The sequence below is a fragment of the Chlorocebus sabaeus genome, chromosome 20, assembly GCF_047675955.1.
Source record: "Chlorocebus sabaeus isolate Y175 chromosome 20, mChlSab1.0.hap1, whole genome shotgun sequence".
NCBI lineage: Eukaryota > Metazoa > Chordata > Mammalia > Primates > Cercopithecidae > Chlorocebus > Chlorocebus sabaeus.
Window position 1 is genome coordinate 71,275,097 of NC_132923.1, and position 16,985 is coordinate 71,292,081.

Here is a 16,985-nt window from a genome sequence, read left to right on the forward strand (position 1 = left end):
TTATAAAATATACAGAAATAATATATAAGACAAAAGTAGCCAAAAATAGCAGGAGAGGAATTAATTAAATGTTACTCAAAATCATTACATATTAGAGAAATGCAAATTAAAAGCACAAGTAAGCATTATGTAACCATCAGAATGGCTAAAATTTTAAAGGTTGACAATATCAACGTTGATCATGATATGATATATGGAGCAACTGGAACTGTCCTATATTGCTGATGGCAGCATAAATTCATTCAACCATTACTTGGATGTATCTGTTAAAGCAAAACAAAATCCTAACCTATGACCCAGCAATATTACTTCTAGGTATACACTCAGGAGGAAATATGTAAAAATTCATTAAATTATATACTGAAGTCTTGTGTATTTTACAGTACATATCTCAAGAAAAACTTAAGAACAAAAATGTCAAAAAGAATGATAAGAAATCATAAGTTCTGATAAAAAATAGGCAAAAGGAAATAGACATGGAAGATAAAAGGTAGAGGAAAACAGATGCTTATAAACATATGAAAGCATGCTCCATTTCACTCATCAAGTTAAAATTAAAATAACCAAAATGATACTGAAGCCAATTTGAGTTGGTTTATCACATTTGCAACCAAGATTCCTGACAAGTAGTTTTACAAAAGCATGACAAGACGTAATTACGTGTGACAATGATCACTTCAGTATTGTTCATCAGAGTAAACAAGATTGGAGGGTTTCTAAATATTCACCAATTGTGAACTGTTAAATTATTGTATTTTGACAAAATAGAATACTGTGCAAACATTAAAATTAATGAAGTAGATATGTTTGAATTTATATAGAAATATCACTAAGATACAGGAAAAGGGTAACTTCATAATATTAAGCAGAATAATATCCTAACTGTATACATGCTTTTAAATTGGTAAAATAATAACAGGTTATTTTGGGGAACAGGAGCTGAAGATTGGGAGTGGAAAGAGACCATCACTTTTTATTTTATGTTTCTCAATACTATTTGAAAGTTTTTCTGTGTGCATTTGTTTTAATTACACTTTAAGATTAAAAAGCAAGAAAAAGAGATATATGTCTGAATACTAGCTCAAGTAGTGACAAAATGCAAATTGCTAGAAAACCTAAGTAATAAAACATATGTTCATAAATCACTATAAATCAAGATTTCTTAGAGAACTAAAGACTCAAACTATAAGAACTAAAGACTCAAACTAAAGAGCTCTTAAAAATTGAAATGAGTGTCTTTCTTGATGATTAAAATGAGTAATCTTTCATCACAAGTGGCTATAATGCCAGCAAGAATCTGATGTGGGATGATCTATTGAGACATTACCAGAGAGAGTAACAGTAAAGGGAGGTCCTGGGATCTAAAATATTTTCAAACCCCTTACAAATGCAAAGCATATGTCTTTTGGAATTTTGAAGACCCAACGACAGGCTAACAATGGATAAACATTTTGTATTAACTGTTTGTATAAACTACAAGGATTACTTCTTTATATTTTCAAATGTTAGCTGAATAGTATCATTATTTTATTTACCATACAACAGATATCATCCTAAAGTAACTTAAACTCATAATTCTTTTTGGACTTTTATTTCTCAAAATTAACACTGCTTATAATTCATAATAATAAAAAGATGAATATACAGTCATCATGTACACTGCTTTCTCTGTGACTTTGGGAACATAAAAGAGAAGTAGACCAATTAAATTTCATAGAACAATTAGTGATGCATATCTTGGCACTTATGTTTATAACACTTTTTAACATACCGATTGTGACTAAAGAGAAAGTGTTAACCACATGTCAAACACTTAATGACAGGTTTTAAAAGTACAATATCTACAATATAGATATCTCACTACAAAATTAAATATCTTCCAAATTCATTCTGAGCTTCAGGTTTTTTTAGCAAACATGTCAGAAAGCTTCATAAAATTGAATTTAATGCCATACACCTTAAGCATAATTAATTTGAAAAATAGACATTTTCAGCAGCTTTCCAAAATAAATATTGATAAACTTTATAGAAAAATAATTCATTCACTATAAAACCTCATGAAGGGCCAGGTGCGGCAGCTCACACCTATAATCCCAGAACTTTGGAAGGCCAATGAGGGCAGATCACTTGAGGTCAGGAGGTCAAGACCAGCTTGGCCAACATGGCAAAACCCCATCTCTACTAAAAATACAAAAAAAAGAAAAAAATTACTGGGCATGGTGGTGTGCCTGTAATCCAAGCTACTGGGGAGGCTGAGGCAGGAGAATTGCTTGAACCTGGGAAGCAGGGATTGCAGTGAGCCGAGATCACATCACTGCACTCCAGCTGGGTAACAGAGCAAGACTCCGTCAAAAACCAACCAAACAAACAAACAAGAAACATGGAAATCATCTCCTAATGCTTATACAAATATATGTAACAATATCCCAGTTCTAATACAGGCTGATCATGTTTTAAGTTGCTCTCCTAACATTGTGATTAGATGCATGTGTGCTTTACTGTTTTAAACTAGTTGTTTAAGAAAGAGTAAAATTACTGACTTACCTAGCTTCCTTTTATAAATACTTCTTCACATTTCTTAGTAACTGTGTTTAAATTTTTTCTTCAATGCTGCTTATTTCAGTTGTAATAGAGTGGACAATTATAATTTTGTGAGTTAAAATTTAAGAATGAGCTTTCTTAATAATGAATAGAAAGGTTTGTTAAGGTAGCTATCAAGTGACCCTTGAAAGATGAAAAGTGGAAGAAATTTCTTTTAAGGTCACAGAAAATAATATAGAAAGAGATCTTTTTTTATCCACATCTAAGTGAGATGGAACTTTGTGGTTGCAGTATGTCTTAGATCTATCAGCATATTGTCCAACTCCACCTGTGAGCCCTGTATGCATAATTCTCAACTCTTACAGCCTAAAGTTGATTTTCTTTCAGCTTTGGAGGAGTTAATATAAATATTTCTGAAGTAATGTGACCATATATATGATATTATGGAAGAGAGAATAAGTTTTATTAGGCAAAAATGAGAAGTAGAAGAGTGTCATGCCTAAGGTTATAAAACCTTATTCTAAATCCAGAATCTCGCACTGGTATTGGAATTTCATCCACATCCTTTTACCATTTGATGACTAGGCTTAAAAAGGAAAAACAACTGCTCCTATTCTTCTTGTCAACTTGTAGCTCATCTCTAAATGGAACACAGGGATTCAACAGAAGGTGCCTATTCATAGTGACGTGTACTTCAACTTTTTCATTGTTCTTTGGGGTTTTAAGTTAGAAAACCTGTAATCCTGCAAACCCTGACATACGATTTCTCTTCAATCTATTTGAACTTGAAGCCATAGCACAGATTAATTTCTGAGTTGCTTTCCATGAAGGTCAGATTTAGAAAGACTATTAGTAGCTTGTGTTTCAGTTTAAGGCCTTAAAATGAAATATTAAAAATTCCAGATTTATAAGTTTAAAAGACCATAGCCTCTATTTCAGCTTCTCCTTCCTTTAAATTTTTTTACAGAAGCTATGGGAAGAAATGGGAAGTTTCTAACCATCCTGAAGCATAAAACATCCTAAATTTTCTCCAAATTGTGTGAAAATCCAGTATTTCATGGCAGGTAGTTTTCACAAGGTCCCGATAAAACATAATGATACATAGTGAAATAAACTTTCAAAAGTGGAAATCAGAATTCAAGCCCATTGACAATAAATATGATCTAAGTCTACACATACCAATAGGCCAAACTATACTTGTTCAGCACTTTCCATGAAAAAGTGCCTCGGAATTTCAATATTTCTGAAGTGCATTTTTGTTTGTTCATTTATCTGGGGAACTGAGGCTGAACCAAGATGATATCAATGATCTCAGGTTAATGTGCTGTCACTAAATTTCTTTAACACATACCTACAGCACTACAGTGGTCCTGGGACTGTTGAATTCACTCAAGTAAGATACATACATTCTTGGGCTGATGAAAACATCTATCAGTTTCTCTTTCCTGTTATTCTGGGTCCCAGATCACAGCAGAATACCATGTCTCAGTGGACATGCTTAGAGGTCAATCTTCAATGATAGAGTGGGGCAAAATTTAATTTTCTACCTCTTCTCTACTGTATCTTCAATTAAATACCTATAATCTATAAGCATGTATTTAAAATGTCAATTTTACCAAAATTTTTATACATGTAATATTTCATCTGTTTCTGTGTCTCTAAAGCCATGTAAAATTATCCATGAAAAAAATCCTTCTCCGTTTATCTTTGCATAGAACTAAGACTTTCGTACCACATCAAGTAACGCGTTGCTATCAGCCCTCTACCTATTTCTTATAAGGGGGTCATCAGTTGAGTATGTGAGATCCTGAGACATCTTAAAAATACTTATGACATAGAATGGCTTTATTGATTCCCGAGTGGAAATTGATGACAAAGTGTGAAAAATATATATCAAGTGGGGTCTGGAATCTTTGTCATTGTTTAGAACTGCTCACTCATAGCCACAACTGGAATAGAGATGGAATGTAGGGATTTATTTAGAGTAACTGCAAAATCAGGAGATTCTTGTCTTAGTCTAAATATGAAATTCTGATAATGTTTAAAAACCCACAGGCATATTTTTGAGCACTAAAGTATTTATTTTTATGATACTGATAGTCTTGAACGTCTTCTTGCCATTGAACATCTATATGTGCAGGTTTCTTAATTTAGTTTGTTGCCCAATATGCTGTCTTTGAATTTTTTACCATACCAAAAGTTGAATAAACAATGAACTTATGTATCAATCTTGTTTTTAAAGGCAAACAAGAGATCTGTGCAATTCTCACTTAATTTCTCATCCAGCATTATATTGCTACTTAATACATTTTATAATCTTCATTTTTTTCTACCACACTCAGCTAATTTTTGTGGTTTTTTTGTATAGACGAGGCCTCACTATTTTGCCCAGGCTAGTGTTAAGACTTCTGAGCTCAAGCGATCCACCTGCCTCTGCCTCCCAAAGTGCTGGAATTACAGGCATGCACCACTGTGCCTGGCCTCTACTTAATAAATTTCGATTATAAGTCATTTTTTAAAAATTGATGGCTATGTAGGGTATAGATTAAAAACATAATCATTAACATTAAAAAATCTGGATTTAAATCTGAATTCTGATTCCATCACCCACTGACTGTAACCTTGGGCAAATTATTTACTGTCCTCACCTTTAAGGAGTACCATAGTAATAGATGTCTCATACAATTATTGCAATAATTAACTGAATTAAGGTATGTAAAGTACTACACAGTAGTTGGTTTATGTAGAGAGAATGCTCAGTGAGGGAAAAAAAATAGCATATGTCCAGGTGGGGATGGGGGAAGACAATTATTCCGGAGAGATATACGGTGACATTTGGCAATCTACCTTCATCAGAAAATGACCACTTCAACATCTTTCAGAGAGAAGAATTAAAACTGGCATTATGTTTTCAAAAGTGCCTGTGCTGTCATCAAAATACGGATTGTGGGCATCACCATTCTTGGAGGTTATTTCATTCTATGGTACATCTTAAATTTGGTACAAAACAATTTGCTTATTAGTCTTCACAAGTATAACCCCTTAGTCCAGGGCTGAATTCTCTGTTTATCTTAAACATTTAGGGAAGTCATACTTCAAATCCTACAGTCTGATAGCACAAAATATAAGTACGTAACATACTCTCAAAACACACAAGGACAAGTGCTAAGAGTGTGTGTGTGTGTGTGTGTGTGTTGGTACAAAACAAAAACTTGCAGTAAAACAACATGCCCTCTGAAAAAACAATTACATTTCACAAAAGATGGTGTCTATTGGGCTTATTTCTAGCTGGAAACAAGGGACCTTCCCACTACAGATTGGGAATAAAATAGAAGAGCGTGTCTACATTGGTAGGCTTATGAAGGCTTTCTCAAATTTTTTGTCTATACTACTAAGAGAGGACAGATAGACAACATTCATTTGGAACAATTATTTTCAAATTTGACTCTGGTTTCTTTTCTCTCTCCCACCCACAACTATAAAGTAATCTATTACACTTTATATGACCCATTATAACACAAATCTGAAGGTTTCTTCAGTGAAATTACACAGTTAGGTCACACATCTTGTTTTCCATGATCTTATGAGTCTGAGTAGAACAAGTTTGGAATTGAGGCATGTAAGATGCAAAAGTCTTCTTACTAGAAGTTCCTAAGTTGAAATTATTTTCTACAAAGTGTGGGCAACTGTCCTGGAGAACTCTGATGTCCGTGAATAAACAGGGGGCTGGGAATGGGCACAATACCCTTGACTTGTCAGTCAAAAGCACACCACTCTCTCTCTTTTTGATTGAGGTGACCCCTAAATAATAAATAGACTTTTCATCATTATTTTCTTCAGGGAAATTTCCCTCCAGTCTCAAAAGTTCATCCAATCCTTCTGAGAATGTGAGGTGTGGTAAAATTATGTTGGGACGCTGATCTGATAATATAAAAAATGCCTGGGCCTCTATCTCCCATGAGCTATTAGAGAAAGAATCCTTCAATGGAGAATTTTTGCTAGAGAAGCACTTGGTAACTGAACTATTTATAAGCCCTTGTTCTTCATCAGTTTCACTTGGTTTAGAGTTGCTGATCAGCGTGGCATATTTAACAAAGGGTTGTCTCTGGCTTTCATCCTCACAGGTTACCTCGGTACCCTCAGCCTCAGAGAAGTTAACACTGTTGAACTGGTCACTAATACAAACAGAACCCTTTTCAAGATCTGTTGTTGAAAGTAGAGAGACCACAGTTGTTGGCACCATCTCATCTTTATTTTTCCATGATGTATCAACACTGATATCTTCTGAAATTGTTTCAGGCTCCAAAAGAAGAGGACCACATGTCACTGATGCTGTATGCTTGATAAAAAGATGCTCAAACGTTTCTGGCTAAAAGAAAACACACATTTTAAGGCTCAGTTATGTTAAAAAATTTTGCTTCATTATGTCATACTCGCAGAAATGGAAGTGTGTTAAGTTAGTAATAAAGGATGTAAGTCAACCACAAATTAACTAGTTTTTTACTAAAATACATATATCAAAAAGCATAAGGAAGAGCCCATTTAAGATAGCATTTGAAAGTGGGACAAGACGACTTAGACTTGAGTTCTTCCAATTCTACAACCATGAACAAGTACATTAACCTCTCTGCCTTTCAATTTCATCATCTCTAAAAAATGTGCTTCATGGTGTTGTGGCTAGAAATAAATTATTGTCTGCAAGTGCTTAGCTCTCAGGAAAGATTGGCTACTGTTATTGGAAAATGCTATCTTCTGAAGATACTTTCTTCCTAATATTTTGCAGCAAATTACATTCCCACAAAATTTTAGCCCAAAATTGAAAAAAGTGGATTATAATAAAATGAAATGACCAAAATAACTTGTCTAAAAACAGTTAAAATAACTGTATTGTGAAATGAGATATGGTATGAAAGTAAAGTAATTGTGTTGACTATTAAAAACTTATCTGCTGTATACTGAGCATCTGCTTGAGACTATCTGAAAATAAGAGCTAATAATATCATATGTTGAGAACAATGATGATGAAAGAGATGATCACAAACTGGTAAATTACTATTCTTTATAAATAACTTCATGTAAAAATATTTACTATGGACATGTGAAATGAAGACAAACACACAAGACAAATGTACATCATATTTTTTATAGAAATGATTATATCACAAAGAAAAATCCTGCCAAGCAACTACAAATCAAGAATCTGCGGGCAAAAATCTCAATTCATACAATGTAAACACATTGAAAAAATAAATGCAAAATAAAAAAAGCTGTTGATACATCACATTGAAAAATTAACACAACTAAATTAAGGGCTATAGAAAATGTGTTAAGCTTATATATCATACATGTCATTTAACTTGAATTTTACAATTTTTAAACTAATAGAATTCAGACTCATTGCTTGAAATAATGGTATACCCAGCTGTTCTTCATAATGGCAAGTATATTCCAGATACAATACAATTTATTTAGCAGAGTTTTATACTCTTAAGTAGAATATGCTAGTGATTAAAAACATAAAGGAATAAATATACCAAGCACAAAATATAATAAAATAGACTTATGTAGGTATTAAAATACTGCATATTAATTCAGACAAATACTGAATACAATTTTTCCTATTATTCACAATCATAATATATGAAGAGAAAACTGTTCCTATGTCTGTTTTTTTCCTAAAGAAATCTATAGTTTTATAATTTTCTTCAAATATTTGCTTGCCCGTTTTCTTTTTTCTTAAGGCTTCTCCTATATATGGACTGAACTGTCTTAAAATTTAAATGAACCTACATATTAAGATTGTCAAATAAAGGAATTAGATGCTATCAATACGAAACAAGGAATACATACAAAAAAACCCATAACCACAGTCAAGATCACATACGTCCTTCAAATGATGTGTTTGATATATTTCATGCTCTCTAAAATATCATAATCAGTAACTGTTGAAATCAAATACTGTAAATGCCTTCAAATGCATTCAGATAGAATATTTTACTCATACTTGATAAGAAATCTCATACTCATATACTATTGAAATATGTTTTGTCCGTGAGTTATAAAACTTTATTAAAAGTATATTCATTTTAAAAAATTTCATGATATGCATCTTTTTTAAAGATTTTAGAATAATCTGGGCACATATTAAATATGTGTTCAGTGGGCAGTAATTAAAGAATATCCTTTCATAATTTCACATTTAGATTTTACATTTCAATGACATCTATTAGTAGTCAAGAACGGAAGAAAGACACATTCTTCCTGTTTTTGTAGAGTTCTTTTCTATGTTCAAATAAAACTATGAGTAAAATCTAAATATAAGGGATCCATATATACATATATATACTTATATATAATAAATTTGAATACTGAGTTCATTAAACACAGTCTTTGGTTTGGTTTGAATGTGAGCAACACAGCGTAATTCGCGTGCTGAATTCATAAAACCAGCAAGCGGTCTGTTTGAAAGTAGAAAAGTCCTGTCCTCACCATGAACTATTTGTAAAAGCTCCAAAGAGTCTCTCTTTCTTGCATCACTGCCCATTTCCCTGCCTGCCAGAGGTCTTGGATGTTTTAGTGGAAGTCAATTAGATTTAGGCCATAATTAAACAAGAAAGCTGGATTAGAAGTTGATGTTCCCTTCTGATCTGGTCCGTCTGACCTGGATACCTAGGGTCATTCTTATATGAACTGTAACTCCCACTGTCCTGTGACCACCAGAAACACAACTTCAGGCTTTCTTTTAACTGAAACAGAAGTTAGCACTTAAGCCATTTTCAAGGATATTGAAAACTGAAATTCCCAGGCTGAACAAAGTTAGATATAAAAATGCCAGGAATGGCCGGGCGCGGTGGCTCAAGCCTGTAATCCCAGCACTTTGGGAGGCCGAGACGGGCGGATCACGAGGTCAGGAGATCGAGACCATCCTGGCTAACACGGTGAAACCCCGTCTCTACTAAAAATACAAAAAACTAGCTGGGCGAGGTGGTGGGCGCCTGTAGTCCCAGCTACTCCGGAGGCTGAGGCAGGAGAATGGCGTGAACCCGGGAGGCGGAGCTTGCAGTGAGCTGAGATCTGGCCACTGCAGTCCAGCCCGGGCTACAGAGCAAGACTCCGTCTCAAAAAAGAAAAAAAAAAAAAAAAAAAAAATGCCAGGAAATATTCAGAAGAACACCCGAATAGGCTGGTTTTTAGGCTGAGGTGTCTATAAAGGAATCTAAAATGGAAAACTTTGGACATAAAAATACAAACTAAATATTTTCACTGATTCTATACTTACAATCATTGTATTTTTAAAGCTATTTGTCAGATGTTGCAGTTTTAGAGTTCACCTAATTACAGCATTGTCTACTACATATTTGATGACATTTAATAGATATGTAATGACAGCAACAGCCATAATTTTCTTAATGTTTTATGACCAGGAATATGACAAATCAAAAGCCAGAAATCATGAATATTACTTTTAAACTTTAGATAATTTGAAAATTAATCATACATCCAAACTGAACTGGACTCAAATCTATATTTTGAACCCAAATTTACACATCTATTTTAAGTTCTAAATCAACATAATCCACCATATGTTAACTCTCAGAAGTTCAACTGAATTTTTTTTAGATTTGCTCCCCTTCTTCAAAATGTAAAAATCTTCTAATACTCTATAGACTGTTGGGAAGTTGGCACATTGGGTTCATCTGTAGTGATCATGATTAGACTTCAAAGAATGTCCGTTCTCTGTTTAGATAAAATAAAACAAAATAAGAAAGCAAAATAAAAAATCACTCACAAAGAAAAAGATAAAAGATTTCAAAAAACATTGTCTGTCAAGCATGGGTTCTGGACTATAAATTTTTGTGTTAGGTTACAATAATGCATCGTTTTGGGAAAGGGCAACATTTTAAACTAAGGTGGCTTCTCCCATTTTCTTAATGAATGTCTTCACATCACACTCTAAGGACAGCTTTAATAACCCCAGGAAGGGAAAAACTTACAGGGAAATAACAGAATAGGTAAAAGGAGAGAACAACAACGAGCTGGGAAAGTTAAAAGAGGGAGAACCAACAGCAATATAGGATAGTTTGGAACGAGAAAGAATAAAAGAGGAGAGCAGTGAAAAGAAAAATTAAAAAAAATAAAGAGAAAGAAGTGCTAAAAATGGTAAAGAATAGAATCACAGAGCCATTCATTACCATGGGTTTTTAAAATCTAGAAATAAGATCTGAGAAATCATATGGTCCAAGTGTCTCCCTTTTTTCTGACAAAGCAATTGAGGCTGCCAAGATCATTTGCTAAAGGTTACATGGATAATTAAAGTATAGGGAGGACCCTGACTTAGTTCTTTTTTTCTAGTCCAACAATCTTTCTATAACACAATGGAAGATGAAAGGTTGTCCCAAACACAAATAAGCAGAAGAACATGTTATTTGTTTTCCTTTACTACTTGCTGTGACAAAATTCAGCAGATTAATTTATACTCTCTCCTGGTTCCTCATAACCTGAGGGCCATAAGGAACAAGAAAATAAACAAAACTGAAGTTGTGTTTTTAGGGGAGTGAAATATACACTTCTAGGCCCAGTAATGTGCATTTCCGGGCATAGGGGAGATGGTTACTTCTAAACAGAACTTTTAACTCGAAAATGCACCAGCTCTTCCACACATTTGGAAGGCCATCTAGCAATGTTAGGGATGCTTCTGATTCAGATCTGTGAGGATGGTGTTCTGGGAGGCCACAGGTTGTTGAGCTGCTTATTTGGAGGCCTAGGGCTGGCTGGGGAATCTAAGATAGTTTTTAGATCCCAAGGAAAAATCTATTTCTTTCTAGCTTTAGCCCCACGAAAGGGAGTTGTTAAATGGAGTAAACTCTTGTGAAAGCTGGCATAAATGTAGACATAGCAGCATGGCTGGATAAAAACAAACAAAAAACAGAGAATGAGAAAAATATTGTAAAATAATTAAAGAATAAAAAGGAGTGGAACGAATTGAAAATGAATTAAAGAGGCTTAAAATATCTTTAAGGGAAAACCCAGGTGATTTGGATTTAGAAGAAATTTGACAAATTAGGCAGAAATGCTAAGGTAAAAAGGTGCAAAACAAAGTAAGAAAGGTCATAGTTCTTTTACACTCTAAAATTTGAACTGGAAGAAAAGCAAGGCTATTGAGTTAGCATAATACATTTTCTTACAACAAAAATTCAATCTGTGTTTAAGGTTCTGATTTTTAAGGTATAAACAGAAATGGTATTCTGATTCAAGATGGCAAACTGAACCGGTTTCTCTCTTGTCTCTCTAGAGATTCTGTTGGAATGGCAGTATGTAAATGAGTCAAATACAGACCCACCACAAAGAAGGCGATCTGAGAGGGCTAATGAGAAATGAGTGATTTTCATTCACTGCTAAAAGATAGAAAACAATTGGAAGAGTATAGATCAAAGAAGGTGAGCAAAGAAAGCTGAAGACCAGAATATATCCAGCTGCAGCTGAGGAGAAAGAAAATTAGCCCTGCCATATACAGCAGAGACAGTGTGTGAAGAAATCGCACGTAAAAACACAGGAAGAAAAGAGAACTATGACTGGAAACTGGGGCCTAATGGAAGTTCTATATATGGAATGGGGCTCTTCTACTCCTCTGCTGAACAGGGAAGAGCCTTCGTGTAAGAACTACCGTTCAAAACCAGACTGAGGGTTTGTTCTCAAAAATCGGGAGGAAGACAGCAGCCATGGAATATTGCTAGCTGAGAGCACATCTTTCCTCATCTGGCCAGACAGCCCTGCCTACTCACCCAGGGCAACAATCCCTGCCTATACACACTGCGCTCCCAGTCAGCCTGTCTACTGTTTCACTCCTAAACATGAAAGGAAAACAAAGGATTACCAGATATTGGGAGGAAAGTCTGAGATAATAAAAGAGAGGCCAAGATAAACAACAGGAACGTATGACCTAGAAGGAACACAGATAATTCAGGGTATAGAAGAAAAAAGAATTTTTAAAATAAAAGAACAAAAATCCTCGAATTTGTATTTCTAGCAACATTTAAGGAAATATGCATAAAACCAGAACAGAATACTCTGAGAAAGAATATTTGGAAATTTACAAAAATAATAGTATATAAAAATCCAACAGATACACTGGAAGAAGAGGGTATGACAAGGTCTCAGAATGTAACACACACACACACACAAAGCAAAGAAACAGAAAATATGAGATAAAAGGTAAGAAATGTGGAAGATCTATGCAGAGGGTCCATCATCCAACATATAGATTCTAGAAAGAGAAACAAAGAAACAAGAGGAGAGGAAATTATCAAAGAAATAATATAATTTCTTAGAATTGACAGGAGACATGGAATTGAAAGTCTCTTCAAAAATAACCACGTTAAATAAAAAAAGAACCATTCCAGATTCATCATTGAAAATTCAAAGCAACAAAAATGAGGAGAATTTTTTTTAATTTTAGGAAAGATTTTGAAAATCATGTTAGATATCTAGAAATTACAGATATCTATGAAAGAGTGCTTTCATAAAAATCAATATTCAAAATATCTGAATTTGGAGAACAAATTAAATACTTGATATAGAAATTATTACTTCCTTTAAAAAATACTATATTTGTATTTGAATTATTTTTAAAAACAATAGGCTCCTCTGGTCTGCTTTCTTTGCAATATACTGTGGGTTTTTTGTTTGTTTGCTTATTTATTCATCATTGGGTTTACTTTCACATTCTGGCTATTATGAATAATACTGCTATGAGTATTCATATAAAAGCTCCCATGTGGATTTGATATTTCATTTCTATGGAGTATATACCTAGAAATGGAATTGCTGGGTCATATAATAATTCTATGTTTAACCTTTTGAAGAACTGTCAGACTATTTACCAAAGAGTTGCACTATTTTCCATTCCCACTATCAGTATATAATTCTAATTTCTCTGCATTCTCACCAACACTTATTATCTGTCTCTTATTATAGCCATCCTACTGGGCATCTTGTGGTTTTTATTTGTGTTTCCCTATTGTCTAATGACACTGAGCATATTTGCATTTGTGCTTCTTGGCTATTTGTATATCTTCTTTGGAGAAATGCCTATTCACATCATTTGCCCATTTTTATGGTGCTAAAATATACATAACAATATTTACCATTTGAACTATTTTTAAGTGTATAATTTAGTGGCATTAAGCATATTAAGAAACATATTTTTAATATGGAACTGATAGCACAGGTATCAATTTGAATCAGACAGATCTGGATTTGAACCACAGATGTTACATGGACAGGCTGGGTGATCAAGACAAGCTACTAAACCACTCTGGGTCTCAGTTTTATCATCAGAAAATATAAGGTTATTAGTCCTATGAAATAATTAAATAAAATAACATGAATATGACGCATAGGGTAGATGGTAAATTTCCCTTTTCCTCTTTAGTAATATAAAGTGAGTTACATTATATTATTTTTCCTTTAGAAAGCATATTTTAGGCCGGATGTGGTGGCTCACACCTGTAATTCCAGCACTTTGGGAGGCCGAGGTGGGTGGATCGCTTGAGCCTGGGAGTTCAAGACCAGCCTGGGCAACATGACAAAACCCCGTATCTACAAAAAGATACAAAAATTAGCCAGGCATGGTGGCATGCGCCTGTAGGTCCCAGCTACCAACGGGGATGAGGTGGGAGGATCAATTGAGCCCAGGGTCCTCGAGGCTGCAGTGAGCTGAGATCGCAACGCTGCACTCCAGCCTGGGTGACAGAGTGAGACCCTGTCTCAAAAAGAAAAAGGTACATTTTAATTATTTAGGAGATTAAAACAACAGGCTAAATAGAAAAAAGTTAATGAATTTTACAAGATTTTTATCATTAATAAAATCTTTGAAGTTATATTATCCTTCACTCTTTAAATGTTCTATTATATTCCAAAACCTGATTTATTCCTAACAGTGTTATTTATGCACCTGGTCAGCCCTAGTAATAAACTAAGCATCTTGTGGGTTAGCTGTGCTTAAAAAATAAATTACAAGATTAGAAAGTCAAATATTTCCAGAGATTTTTAAAGTATCAGTCCTACAAATAAGAACATTCACACCCATGGTATTTTAAAAATCCTTCACATTTCTTTAATTTACCAGAACTTGAAAAAATGTGGCAATATTTCAATCTACTTGTATATAAGGTCTGTCAGATGACCTGTGGCAGCATTGTGCGCACCTCAGGGAGAGCAGGTGTGGCAGCAGGGTAGGACGTAGTCCTCAAGCATTTCCTGATTCAACCAACCTCCACCCAGTAGTTCCTTTGTGCCAGGCATTTGCTGGCAAAGGGAAAAATAATTTGGTGCAGGTTTAAACTGCATTTTGCTGATGTGGGCCTGAACATCTCATGGCCCTCCTGAACACTGAGAAGCCACTTCATGGTGGTCCATAGGTAAGATTTCAGAGCTTTAATGCTGAAGGGAGAGTGTTTCAGCCTCTTTTTAAGTGGCATTAAAAAGTAAGATGATCATTCCCTGAATTAATATATACTTACATAGTGAAGCTTTAGCAATTTTATTTAGATAAGTATTTAGGGTTTTTGACATAAAACCCTCATATTTAAGAAAATGTCTTGTAGTCTTCCTATTTCCATTTTGTGAATATGCTGGGTACTGCCTTCCACAGGACTTAGTGTTTGCAGGTGCTTAGCTGGACACCACATCTCTGCCTCAAAACCTACTTAATGATTGTTCATCTACCAGATCTTGACCCAAATGTAATTTGCTTAACTTTATTCATTCACCCCCACCGATAAGCCAGGTTCCCACATTATAAGTGTTCAGCACAATGGGACCCCTTCTTTCACAACATGTAGTTTACAACTGTAAGGTTGTGATTGGATCATTATGTGTTATATACATGTAACTAAATTTCTCATGTGCCCCATAAATTTGTACAAAAAATAGTAATGTTATTTCCATGATAAATGTATTAATGATTATCTTCCCCACTAAACTGTATACTCAGGAGCATACAGTATTTTTCTTTTCCTTATAATGCCAGGGCCTACTATAGTGTCTGGTATAGGATAAGTATTCAATCATATTGAATATATGGATGAAATGAATGCTATCACAGGTCATCTGACAGACCTTATATAAAAGTAGATTGAAATATTGCCACATTTTTTCAAGTTCTGGTAAATTAAAGAAATGTGAAGAATTTTTAAAATACAGTGGGTGCGAATGTTCTTATTTGTAGGACTGATATTTTAAAAATCTCAGGAAGTATTTGACTTTCTAATCACAACTACACAACATGTCACTGTATGAATTCATAATAAAAGATAAATGAGAGAAAAATATTTACTTGAAAAACTCAGCAACGCTGTTTAAATGAAAGGAGACTGCGGCTTAGTGAGCAACAGCACAGGTGAGGAGTGTATAGGAGTGTGGCTGGTTAGACCAGGCAAAATGAAGTTTCTATAAAAAGAATTGTTCATATATAAAACAACACTGCTGCTGCTTCTGAAGACAGGACATTCTTTCTCCTGCTGAGAAATTACAATTCAATCTTTGTCATTGTTCATTATGTCTACAATATTAGTGGTTTACTTATTCATTGATAAGCTGTAGAACAGTGTTTTTCTAACTGCAAATCATAGGCCACTCGAATGTTGTGAAATCAATTTAGTGTCTTGCAACCAGCATTTTTAACAAATAAAATAGAATTTTAAAACATTCTATTTCAAGCAAGTAGTAAAACTCTTTTGTGTATCTTCCATTTAGGTCTTGCGTATCTCTATCTATGGTGTACTAGGTTGAAAGGCAAAATGTATTTATACATTAAAAATGCCAAAACTGCAATTACTTTTGCACCAACCTAAGTTTTTTCACTGTGGGTCATGGTGAAGAAGAAAGAAAGAAAAAGAAGCCACTGCTATAGAGAACAGCTGCTATTAGAACAGGCTTCAATGCCAGACAAACTGGTAAGCTAATCTTGCCTCTAAAACAAGTTACCGAACCACTACGAACTTCAGCTTTCTCTTCTGTAAAATGGAGAGAATAACATTTGCCCCATAGGGTAACTGAAAGAATAATAATAGTAATATAAAATACATAAATATGTAAATAATAACTAATATTTGTTGAGACCTTACTATGTCACAAGTACCATCTTTTTTAGTATCCCAAACAACCTAATAAGGTAAGTAGCCTATTTCACAGAAGAGGAAATTGAAACATTGAGAATGTCAGTAAACATCTTAATAAATGTAAGAATATGTATCTCAGTGCTTTGCATATATACAACAGCAGGAGGAATACCACAAATATTTGTGATGGATAAAATACAGTCTTTGAAATCAGAGCACTATCCACAATAAATAAAACAATACAATGCTCTAGGAACTTAAAGGGGGTAGAAAGTCTTTTGAATTAAACTGGTTAAAGGAAGGCATGAGGAAAGAAGGGCCTAG

General features: G+C 34.2%; 1 protein-coding gene across 4 annotated transcripts in view; it reads right to left on the bottom strand.

Annotated features, from left to right (window-relative positions):
• Positions 1 to 1,592: 1,592 nt before the first annotated feature.
• Positions 1,593 to 16,985, bottom strand: part of LEPR (leptin receptor) — a 120,027-nt gene continuing 104,634 nt past the window's right edge. The window contains exons 22-23 of one of the 4 annotated variants that reach the window (XM_038001071.2): positions 14,047 to 14,139; positions 1,593 to 6,910 (exon numbers count right to left, since the gene is read on the bottom strand). In XM_038001071.2, coding sequence (XP_037856999.1) covers positions 6,086 to 6,910; positions 14,047 to 14,139 — 918 coding nt within the window. In that variant the 3' untranslated portion in view covers positions 1,593 to 6,085. Of the gene's footprint in view, positions 6,911 to 7,668; positions 10,279 to 14,046; positions 14,140 to 16,985 lie in introns of those variants that run through there. The other 3 variants (XM_073007230.1, XM_007978427.3, XM_007978431.3) reach the window with 3 other exon arrangements.